A 13,416-nucleotide genomic window follows, 5' to 3' on the forward strand; every position below is an offset into this window, starting at 1 on the left:
TGAGTGTTTTATATATTTACTTATACTGAAGGGCAAAACTGGATTCACTTAAGCAATTTAAAATATATAAACACATAAAAACACATTCTAAATAAACACAAGATTATAAAACAATTTAAGAGTAGTGTGGGTGAGTGGGTGTAAGTTGTAGTAATAGTGGACCCCTTCTTTGAAGTTATCATTGTTTACAAATATCTTTCAAAATCTAATCCAAAATTCACTGTTGCTGATCTTGACATCATTTTATGCTTCCAGCAGCCTCTGAAGAATCTTGATTTAGAGTAAAAGCTAGAAAAGACCCAGATAAGTTGTTAAGACTTACATCATTAATTTACGTTTACTGTAGTCTACTTAATTATTTTTAAATACTGCATAATAGTCATTTGAATTCATAAATAACACAGCTATAATCAAAAAACAATTTGAACTTTGTGATGGATAGAAAACAGGTGAACTGGAGACAATTTACCAATTTAGAGACTATTTGTTTAGCACATTTCTAACCCTTTGAGGTAAAATTTAGTGCTGCTCCATTCTGTTAGTACACAACCTGACCTACATTCTTCATCAATTTTTGGAGAAGTAAACAACCAGAGTATGTTTGAGTAGTTGGTCAGGAACAAAGATGATTTCTATTTTTCTCAACTAAAAAATATAAACCTACATTTCAATGCACATCACACTTACACTTCTTGCATCCATCTGCTTCCTTTCCTGCGTGTACTTTTTAAATGTCTTACTGGTCTTTCTCCTGAATTCTTCTTTTGGTTTTTTTTTGTACAAAACTCTTCTTTCCAAAATTTTTTTTTAATGTTTTGTTGACTAATTCCTGATTTTTTTAAGTTTGGAATTTTATACCTGCCTTATTAACCTTCCCAACTTATAATATAGGATTTAACTTTTTCTTTCTAGATAAAAGAAGATTTTCTTAGTAATTCTATTATCACTCGTCCTTAAAACATGGCCTATAAAAGCCAGTCTATTTCTGTTATTGAACTATTTTTGTTAGTCTTTAAATTTCTGGTATAACATTTTGTGGGGGCAGAGTTCATATACACATATAATATTAAGTGTCATCCTTTGTAGGAGCAAATATTTTCCTTAAAAATCTTTTTACTTTCTTTTGAAAGAAAAAGGCCTTTCAAGTCCTTGTTCTTTTGAAAGAACAGTCAAGACTGATGAATATAGATAAATTTTTTGTTGAATATGTTTTGTGTTAGACAATAGGTCAGTTCCATTTTGTTTGCCTGATTTCTTAGTCATTACATACCTGAGGTATTAAACTCTATTAATTTTTCTATTTTTCTGTACTTGGTTTTTAAAAGAATTGAGACATTCTTGATATTTGTCATATGTGTTTATTCAAAAGATTTCTGTAGGCTGCTGTATTTGTAATCCTGTTTTAATTTATTTGAAAACTTTTAGATTAATCAAAATTAAATACCAGCAATAATTTTTCAGTTTTTAGAGGTTCATATCAGCATAAAATAAAATTTTAAAATATTTAATAAGTAAATGTACGTCAGTAATAAAAAATTTATTGAAAAGAAGATAAAAAATATCTCTATCATTAAGATCTCATCATGAACAATCATTAAGAAGATTTTCTTAATGATTTCTATTAAATTATTGTTCTTAAAATTATCTAAATCCTTGAATGACTGACTAGGTTTTATTGCTCAACTGGCTGGTAATGTGATTTAGTTGGCATGTTAATATATAGATCAGCTTTCATGAAATTTTTATCACATCTTTACTAACTGAATTTTATTAAGAATTTTTTATTCCCAAACTGGGGAGGTTTGGAAGTTTAGTAAACTGTTTTTGATGGTAGATTCATTTGATTCACTATTAGATACTATATTCCAACAGTATGCTTTAAATCTTGAAGAAAACTGCTCCATCCTTGCTAAACTTCAGTGATTCATATTAACCCAAATTTACAGTGCCATTTTTCCTTATTTACTAGATTGTATAGATAATAGGAATTTATGAGTGGCATTAGTGGATTGCACTTTATACTGCAACCATTGGCAACATTTAAAAGTAGCCCGATGAAAAGGTAGACGTTTTGTTTTAACTGAGACTTTACCAAATAAAAAGTTCAGAATATTTCTAGAAATATTTCAAGATTAGCAGAATGATAAGAATCTAAAGAGAACAGTATATCCTACTAGTGGATGAAAATAACAAGTATCTTAGTATTATGTTTATTGTTACTGTTTTATGCTGTTAGCATTTTAGAAAGTAATGTATATTTTGAGCAACTATAATCTTCAAGAGTTTTGCATGCTCAAAGTAGGCCTTAAAAATTTTGTTCTCTGCTTCTCGGTTACCAAGATAATCTGAGAGCTGCATTAATGTCTTTTGTAATCAAGTATTCCTTTTTTTACTCATAGTTCTGATAACATCAAGCTAAACTACATTACATTTATGATTTAATAATTTTAGACTTACTGAGAGAGTATCATTGTGTATCGATTACATTCCTGTGTACTTCTCTCCAAAAACAGATTCTCAGTATAACATCAGAATATTTTTTGAAAGTAATTATGGCAAAATATCTATTGTGGTAGTATACTTGCATTGAATTTGTATTTTAGAGGGATCAAGAGGCACGACTTCATCTGATAGGCACATCAGCCATTAGGCCTATTGTGCCATCATAGATGGGAAATAAACTCTTTGATTGGTCCACAGCATCTTTTCCACCAGCTAACATCAAGAACACATTTGACTTAAAATTCTCCTTTCATTTTGAATATCGTTGTTTTATCATACTAACACAATAATCGGTTGTCATTTATTTTTATAAAATTATAAGTATTACAAAGCAGGAATTCTTTCCTGCTTTGTTAAAGCCTGTAAAGGCTTTAACATTTTTAGCTCATAGAACATAGTAGGGTCAGACAAACAAAATGGGAAAGAAGGGATGAGGATAAGGAAAGAGCATGGGTGATCTTCCTCCAAATGCATGTGTATGAGAAAAATAACATCATCCAGAGGAAAATTCAAATCCTCTCCAGGCCTTGATAAATTTTAAATAAAATTTAAATGTTTTATGTTCAGAAATAGACATTTATAAACAGTTTTTCAATATAACTTTTGTAAACAAAGAGTTTGATGACTTTGATATGTATTATTTCTCCATTATTATTTTGATGTATGAGTATTTCAAAACTCTATATATATTATTCAATGTTTAAGCTAGCTATCCTTTAGGGTTATCTAATATATATTGCACATGTTCATAGTATTGTACTGTAATTTAGGATAGAATGAATAACGCAAAAAAATACTGTGAATAGTTTGTTGTGAAAAACAGTACTACAAAAAAGTATTAACATATATATTATGAATAACAATTCAACATTTATTTAAGGATATCTACGATGAAGACCACAGTTTATTTGGATTAAACAGTATAATTTCTGTGATGGTTAAAAATTGTTTAGTAATGAAGGAAATCTGAGGTAACCTTGAATTTTCTTTGTAATTTTATAAATTATAACGCTATAAGTTCTTTTTAAAGAATTAAAATAATTACATAACTTTTATTAAATTATTAATTTTCTTTTTTTAAATAGTAAATTTATTTTTTCCTTATTATTTATGCAGTTAATATTTAATTACATCAAAATTTTACAAGTAAATCTGTAGATATAATTAAATTTAATTGTTTTGTTTAAAATTTTTTTTTATGTTATATTAATTAAAACACAGTTGGTAATCCTGTAAATTTAGAGTATAATATATAAATTCTAACATAAATGTTTATACTGTTTGAAACACCAGCAAAGACCAAATTACTTTTATCTTATCTCAAATGTAAACTGTTATAGTAAGAACTTTTATGATTCATTATTAGGATTAGAATGAATATCACAATCAGCGAATGCACGTAATGTGTAACAAATTTTTAATTTATTAACAAATATAAATTACTTTTATAAAACTTCTGTTAATTTAATTGTAATCTTTATTGTTATAAGTATTTAGATTATGATAAAAACTTTTTATAATTCATTCATAACAGCATTTTAAATACGACAGAAAGTATTAAATATGTACGTAATTATTTTAAAACGATGAAATGTGTAATATATTTTAGTTCTACTAAGAATCCACATACCTTACATAAAATTCAAGGTCATTACTTTACTAAACCCATGCACCCATGCGGAATCTTGAAAGCTTGGTATTGAATACGTTTTTAATTGTTAGTAAGGACTTAACCAAAAATATTTACTGAGATCTCTGAGTGAAGAAGTATTTTTGTTTGGATGGTCCTACATGTTTGGTACTTGAACTTTAGCATACTTCAGCATATTATTAAATAGGATGCTGGTCTTTAATATAAAGACTGCTATTATATTTGTGATGGTTAAAAAAATTATATCATTTTCATTGCCACTACTTGTAGATCTTACTTGGAATTTTAATCTGAAGGATTATAATAATATTCATTAATTTTTGAGTAATATGAAAATCTTTTTTAGTTTAGCCATCAAGAATTTGAGATTAGATATAACTTTATATTTAACAAATATATATGATTTATCTACATTTAATAACAAAAATTATTTTACATTATTCTGCTTTAATTAGGATGAATTCATATTGTAAATTTTGAGAAATATTTTTCATCAATAGGTTAATTATTGTAGAAATTTGTGATCCAGATAAATAAATCACTTTACAATTTAAATAAATGTTCTTTATATTTCTTTATTTTAGAATTGTTTCTAATGTTTGACAATATTACCGTGGTTCAGATTATAACAAATTCAGGATAGAAAAAGTTTATATATGAGATGTTATATGATAATTTTTTTTGTTTAATTTTGAATTAAGTTCCCAGAATGGATTATATACTAATAATAAATAATTTATTGCAATAATAAATCAACAAAATTTTTTTGTCATTCTATTAATAAAATAAATCCATAGGTATTTTCTTTTTCAAAAAATTATCTAATTGGTTTTAATGAACAAAAAACCTAAAACATAGTGTTTAAAATTTTATTTATGCTAATGCTCTTCTATTTCTCTACATCTGAATATTTAAAATATTGTATGTATATGCAAATATTCTAAAAATTGATTACAATGATGGAAAAACAACTAAAATATTTTTATATTGTAAAAAAAATATAGTTGAGTTATGAAAATGAGTGTTTTACGTACATAATATCATATGATTTATTATTTAAATGAAAAAAATAGATTTTCTGTTCTAAAAATATAATGTAAGTAAATTACTTTAATTAAGAAACAATTGACTGTTATCCTATTGTTAATAACTAACATTATAATCGGTCAGAACATTTTGCTACTACTACTTATCATACACAACTTGTACCATATTGTATTCTTAAGAAGTGAGATTACTAACAGGTACAGGATTTATTTAAAAATAGTAGCTCTTTAAAACACATTGAATTCTTTCAACATCATGACCCTATTCTTCTTTCAAAACAATGCTCTTTTGTCTTTGTTATCGATCACAGTGGTGTATCTTGTTTCATCTCCCATGAATCTTATATAAAAGATATCTGCATATAATAAATTCCACATCAGCATTTTAATTTTAAATTAGTTCATTGTTTATTATTGATAAAAATAATGAACAATTTTTTTTTGTTTCAAAAATTGTATTAAAGAATAAAGTTTTATTATGTTTTATAATAAAAACTTTGTGTTATTTGTTGAATCTTTAAAAAAAAGGTGTATTTATCAAAACAAATGCTATTAAGAGTATGAAATGGTCAGTTTCATAGAGAAGAATATTGCTATTGTTCAGTAGCATATAATTTAACATCTGTTGATTTCAGGTATTTTAGTTGCTCGTTTGCTAATTATTTATTTTTAACATACTTTTATAGCACTTAATCTATAATATTAGTTATAATTTTATGAATTATATTGCCTAGCTAAAATACTTCTCACATTTAGTGTAATTATGGTTTTCTTGAATTGCATTCCTAGTTGATTATTAATTGTTGGTTTGGGGTATTCAACTTTAAAGAGGGTCTATTGTTAATCCACACAGTTAAAGATTATAAATACTTAGTTATTATAAGACATACTTGTTTGCAGCAAAGTTTAGAAACTATATCTATTTCAATGATTTATCAATATCTTGTACCATATTCCTCACTGCTTTTCATAGCTTTCCCTCATCTACTTCCTAAACGGTTTTGATAATGTTCTTCAACGACCCATTTTGTGGTGGACTATTTCTATAGACAATAAGTAGTATGTTTTAAGTAGTCCCAAGAAAAATAAGTCTGAACTAACCAGTTCCAACATAACATTCTAGATCTGACTACTCCACTTCTAATCCTATCCACATGTGTGGTTAGAATATGGGATCTTGTTGGCTGCAGTCCTGTAGAAGTAATTTTCCTCCAAAACAATCTTGTAGCATCTCTACATTAAAGCAATTATTTTGATAATTCCCATTGCCGTACTGGAACCTGATTCATGATTCAGCCTCTTCCAGTAATGCAGTGACTTAAGAAACAGGAGTATCATTATTCTTCGTTACAAAATTTTACACTATTTATTTATTTTTTAGGGTATAGCAGAATAATAAGATGATAGATTTCTTCATTATTTCAGTCAGCTAGTTCTGAGACTATTGACATATGCATGTGAAGTAGAATAGTTTTTTCTATCCTTGAAAAAAAACATTAGAAATAAATTGTCAGTTTTGTCTTGAATGTAAGCCATCAACCGTTTTTGTATAGTTTGCAATAGATTGTGGAAAACAACATCTATTTGATGTGTGTAAAATTTTAGCATTTTCCTCGCGCAGCAATATACTAAAGAATTATTAACATCTTCTATTGAGAATGTAATTTCCTCAAAGAATTATTGACAGAATTTCATAATTATTACTTGATTAGCATTCACATTCCCTGTTAAAACTGAACACTGATGGACTTTTTTCTTAACCAATATTACCTTCATAAACTTTTTTAATTAGCCTATTATTGAATTATTCCACTTGTACTTTCTTTTCAGAAAGTTTTTGTCAACAATGAATATCTGAATTTGTCTTTATATAATTTTCACTCAGTAAATGCACATTTTTCAACTGGTAACTAACCTCACTTTGAGCACAACTAATGTAGTCTAATAACGAGCCCTTGGTATTTATAATCATGGTGAGCAGTGAGATCCAGTTTTACCAAACCCAGCCCCAGTCTTACCAACTTCACATAAAGTAAAACCATTATAAATAAAAACCATAATAAATTATTCACAACTGAAATAGCTGTTCTCTTAAGCTTACGTCTGTAAACATGGTGAAGGAACATGTTAAATACCAGTACAATTTTTATAGGTTATATGAAGAAGTATACTTCATAGGGAATTTAAAATAATAAATCCTCTACCACTCCTTTTCAGTATTGCATGAGCTTGTTGTCATTGATGAATTTTACATTTGATGTATTTACATTTTATTATTTAAATATGACAACCATTATTGATGTACATAGTAGTTTGTTAATAGTATTAGTATTGATATTTTATATAACATAATGCAATAATTTGCTTTATTAATTACACGCAATATTTTCAAGGAATAACCTTTATCAGTCAGTATTTAAAAATATCAGTTGTTTTTTTTAGTTAATATTCTTTGTTTTTTCAATAACAGTATTCTTTTTCTTTGCAACAATTTTCTTTTATTTATAGAAACAGCATAAATTAATGGAAATTCATTATTAATGCATTCAAGAATTCAGTTCCATGTATTCACTTTATACTATATTCGCTTTATTTCAGGTGCAAAATTCATTTTTTAAATATCTAATTAGAAAGACCAAACTTAAAAATAACAAGATTAATTATAATAATATTTTTCTTCATTTTGTTAAATTTAATATTTAAATTGTTTTTGCATATGTTGTTTAAACAATTTTTGGAGATTTTAATTAAGGATGCCATCTTTCTCTCAATATGTAATAGTCTTGTCACTTTGTTACACCTTAATCTTGTTGAACATTTATATTACAAGTTAATTGTTGTATATGTAAAGAAAATAATTAAATAAAAATTAAATTTATATCAACACTTGATGTAGTTTAGATTTTCACAATTTGAATCCAGAGAGAAAGCAAATTCAATCTTATACTAAATGAAACCCAACATGATTTTCATGTGTAAAGAGAAAAAAATATTAATAATCTAAAGAAGAATCTATAAAATGCATCAAAATTTCTAAAAATACCTTATTTACTTTATTGAAAATCAAAGTAAAACACGAAAAAGGTACCAAGTGTTAGTTTCTTCAGGAAGTTTTTCTATTTGTTGATAAAAAAACAAGGATTTGAAAATTAAATTATATATTATTTTCATCATTTTTTAAGAAAATTCATGAAAAAAGAAAGGGGAAATCTGATATTTTGGACATTTCAAATAATAATGTGAAAATTAAATAAATTGCACAACTCCTACAAAGTAGATCTACTGGATATCTTGATTTGTTAAACAGCACGATAACACTTTAAAATTATTAAATAAAATATTAGGTAATACTTATTAGGTACAATTAGGTAATACTTAATCACTTTCAAAATAATTAAACTTCTTCCAAAGAACTGTTGAAGAAAAAAATAGTAGCGTCTTCTTTGATAAAGAGTATGAACACCATTAACAATAATGTCATTAAAGATGGTGTTGCATATTAGCTCTCAAAGGTTCGTTTGAAGAAGTATCATTATTTTGAAAGCATGTTGTAAAATTAGATTTTAAATTTATTTTAACTTTATAGGGAACTATTAATTGTAGTGCGTATTCTAATTATTTATGGATGTATGATGTTATCAATTAATGCTGTATTACAATCAGCAGTAAGCTTTCTTAATTAAAGATAATTACAAAATTTGTAAATATCCAGATGTGATTATGATTTTTTATTTTTTTTATTGTAAAACTAAAACAGTTATTAAAATAATCAGATTAATTAGTATTACAGAAATTTATAACATAAATTAATCAATAAAATGATTATATTCTATTAGTAATCTATTCTGCTATAAAAACATCTTGCTTTATTTTTAAATTTAATGAGAAAGATTTTACGTATAATTAGTTGTAATAAAAACAACATTTATACTGTAGAGCTGTCATAAAACACCAAAAAATATTCAGTTTCAGTTCATTTCCAATATCCTTTTATATTTATTATGTTCTTTTTTAACTCAAACTGATTGCGTAATTTTGATTTATATTTAATAATTAACATAAAAATTTCAAAAAGAAAAATGCTCAAGTATTTTATTAACTATTTACATAAAGGTACAGTGTAATAAATTGCATAATTACAGTGTAAATAAATTTATTTATTGTGATTGCACTTATGATAACTTTGATCCAGCTTGCATTTATTGTATGTTTAAGTGTTCTAACTTTTTAATAAATTATACCTTTTATTCCTTGTGAGACAAAATTACCAAACTCCCTGTTGTCTAAAATCGCTCTTCTTTTTCTTGTTTTACAACAATACCTGATATCATCAGGAATACTCTACATTTCATGAAATAAACAAGCTGTATTATTTGGTTGGGTATTCATTATCAACAAGTAGTTGCAGATTAGTAAGAATAAAGTTAACGTAATTGGATTTGAATGCTGACACCAATATGTTACGGTCATTAAAGTTCACTAAACATTACTATCTCAGTTTTGGTTGGTCTGAAACTCCTGTGTAAAATGATATTGTCCTGAATAAACTTTTTCTTCCAATAATTTACCTCCTTTTAATTGATTTGCTAGGAGAAGGATAATTTTTTTGTGACAAATATTTGTTTATACATGTTCTATAACGCCTAAATAGCTGCATCAATGTTCATGAAGTAGGAACTGAAGAATTCATTTTAATTGCAAGAGGAATAATTAATTGATGGTTGGCAGTTTGGTAAATAAAGTGCCAGACATTGTACACCAGTTATTTAAACTGAAAAACCAAAATTGTTTGAAACAATATTTATTGAAAGTATAACACATTTGTTTAAAATAATATAATCCAGCTACTGGAAAAATCAGTTTGAAATTTTGAAAAAGTATTTCCAAAAATGTTTAGTATAAGTGAAATAATGTTATGTATAAAAAATAATTATATTAATTAAAATATGTATTAGTTTAGTAGAAATAGTCATTAAAGAAGTAATTATTTAGTTTAAATAAAAATATAAATAATTAATATAAATAGGTGATTTAAAATAAATAAACTGAATTGCTTAAAATTCATTATTGAAGTTGTTAAAATCTGAAGTGAACAAATATTTTTAAAAAGTTAATTGTATGGTTTTTTTTATATAAGAATAGTTTTAACATTTTTGTGAATAAGTTTACTTTGCTTATGTCTTTAAAAATGAAATTCTGTTTTAAATTTTTTTTTAAAATTAGTGTTTAGAATTTTGAAACCCGTTATGCATCTATTTCCAAACTAGAGAATCCTGTCATAAAAAATCATATTGTTTTTCTTCTTTTATTGCTTTCATAACGTAAGTAATTTTTGTATTCTTTCAGTTGTCATGAAAACTTATTTATTAAATATTAAAATTACTGGGTTTATTCATACCCAGGTTTATTGTTAATCTGAATATATATTTTGGAAATTTTTTTAATTTTATTGACAACCTTTTGTCAATATTACTTGTTTTATGTGATTTTAATTGTTAAGTGACCGTGATAGTATAGTTTTTATTATTGATTTTGTTTTTATTTTCTTTGCAGAATAGAAATGGGTGGCTTTATAGAAAAAGATGAAGAAACTTTAAGGATGATTCAGAATGATGAAGTGCTTAGAGATCGGTCTTCACGATTACCTTCAGGGTGAGTGGGATTTTTCCATTAACTATTTATCTTAGTTATTAGATTATACTAAATTCGTCTTATGGTACCCTTTTTTTATTACTTTTGTATTTAGTTCATATTAATGGAGAATTTTATGTTTAAGTTACATTATATTTAAAGTAGTAATAAAGATACTTTTTATACAATGCAGGTTTTGCACCTTCATATAACCTTCTTTACTCAGTGAAATCTGGTAAGAAGACGAGATTTTCAACCAGAAAACCATTTATTTTTACTGTATGGTAACAGTTTTCAAAAAACAAATGTTCTCAGTGTGACCCAATTTTTAATGTGTCTAGCCCTATTCTTCAGCAATTGTTTCAATTTCAGTGGTTCTTTTTTTGGTAGAGAAAGTTCCTCTAATGGTTCTATTTTAAGATTACTATTTGATCCTATTTCTTGTTACTTAATAATAAGCAATTTTTTAAATAAAAAAATTACATTCTTTACATCATAAATTTAAAGATGTTTTGCATTTTTGTTGGTCATAGTTTATTACTTTTATTTTTTCTTATTTGTTATTTTTTGCATCAGTATTGATTACAGTTTGATGACATTGTAGCATTAAAAGTATTTTTACTCGAAAATTCATAACTAAATTTATTATTTCTGTATGTAAGATTTAAAAAACAAAAATATAGATCTAAAAATCCTATCCACAAATGAAATTAAGGACCAACCTAGAAAAAATAGGTTAAAGTCTATGAAACAAACCAATTTTCGGTTAAATTAACATCTCAGATTTAAATGTAAGATTTTTATCCGATATAGTAAATAATGATTGATTTATTTTTCCTTTGTTATGTTTTAATTACATGTTTACTCAATGTTGTATAAGACAAAATGAGATGACAAACTGGTGAAAGTATTATCATGGTTTCCGTAATCCTTAAAATTTTGTATTGGCAAAATTTAATACTTCAGACATTATTTTAATAATAATATTAGTCTTTTATTTAAAAATATATATATATATATAATATTTCCTTATTTTTTATTAATTTAAAAAAACTGAAAAAATTAAATACGTTGATATTTGAACCATAATACATTCCCATTTATTTTATTATATAGAGTGCTAGCATACTATATACATTCTTTAGCTGTAGAAAGTCACATTTTTTGTGCTAAAAGTAATAGAATGTACTCTTACTCTTTGTCAGATACTATTGTATGGTTCTCACTTTGTTTTTTAAGGCCATGCATTCTCTCTGCATTCCTCTTATATCTTTATCATCATGTTAGGTCCAATCATTATTTGAGAACCTTCATCAGAATTTTATAACCAGTTAAAATTTATTACTTTAGTTTTATTTTTTATTTAAATTAAGATAGCAATAGATCTAAATTAATAATTTTACTCGAATATTTGTAAATTGTAGTAGAAATTATCTCCCTTTTTTATTAAAAGAATTAGGAAAGTTTATAGAGAACTGGAATTTTTATCCCTTTAATTACATATTTTTTTAAAAAATTATATGGTGTCTGCACATTAACAATTGATTTCATCATTAATAAATTGGAATTTATCATACTTTTTATACATCTTTATGACCTTCACAACTGATAACAATTCATGTTGTATATTAACTGTACTTGATTATGCATTCTAATACAGAATTTTAAGTATTATTAAAGAAAATATATATATATATATATATATATATATATATATATAGGTTGAATATGTTTTCAGAGTAACTTTGGTTTTTAATGTTCTCATTACAATAATTTGTGGTTTTTAAATGTCTAAAGAGCATCAATGAATGGCTTTTAAAAAATCAGAATATGGTATAACTGTATTTTAATTTATTAGAATTTAAATTTGATATAATATTTTTATTACTGTTATACTTAAAATGTAATAATTGATTAATATAAGATAATCCAAATTACTGCATTAAACCCAAATAATGATCTATTTTCAAGATTTGGCATAATCTTTCTTATAATGTACTCTTAATGAAAAAACAGAAGCTTTCACACAAATAATAATAAATTCAATGAGAGCACCCTTTGGTTGAAAGTTCTAAAAAATTTTAATGATTGATTGTTTATACTTACAGAAAAATTTGGTAAGTAATAATCTAAAATGTAAAAAATTGAGATTTATCTTACTTAGGATTTACGTAGGATTTCATTAAGTAGTATTCAAAATTATTCATATGATTAAGAGTTAAAGTAATTTTTCTCCTGATCGTCTCAGATGCGATTTGTTAATAAACAAAAAATATAGTAATGAAATAAATGTGTAAATATAAATATAACCACGTCTCTATATTCTAATAACCTCCATTGTGGAAGTTTTTTCTTATTAGTTAAGGACGTGTAATTATAGATCAACAAAAATCATTATATTGTTATTTAACATCTTTAAGTAAATCACAACAGTTCCAATATTATTTCCAAATCATATTAATAAGATTTTTCCACTGCAAGTAATGATGCAAGGTGTGATGATACACCTGCCATATCATGTACTACTTCTGTAACTGCATACGAATGATACAAAATGATTCCATATTGTTATAATTGTTCCATATT

At 25.3% G+C, this 13,416-nt stretch overlaps 1 protein-coding gene across 8 annotated transcripts in view; it reads left to right on the forward strand.

Moving 5' to 3' along the window:
- The window catches only part of LOC142322131 (uncharacterized), a 391,713-nt gene that overhangs the window by 217,203 nt on the left and 161,094 nt on the right, over window positions 1–13,416 (forward strand). For all 8 annotated transcript variants that reach the window (XR_012755782.1, XR_012755784.1, XR_012755783.1 and 5 more), the window contains one exon: window positions 10,753–10,851. Coding sequence is in view for 5 of the 8 variants with exons in the window: in XM_075360849.1 (XP_075216964.1) it covers window positions 10,753–10,851 (99 nt within the window). In the remaining 3 variants the exon portion in view is untranslated. The remainder of the gene's footprint in view (window positions 1–10,752; window positions 10,852–13,416) is intronic.

The sequence above is a fragment of the Lycorma delicatula genome, chromosome 3, assembly GCF_047948215.1.
Source record: "Lycorma delicatula isolate Av1 chromosome 3, ASM4794821v1, whole genome shotgun sequence".
NCBI lineage: Eukaryota > Metazoa > Arthropoda > Insecta > Hemiptera > Fulgoridae > Lycorma > Lycorma delicatula.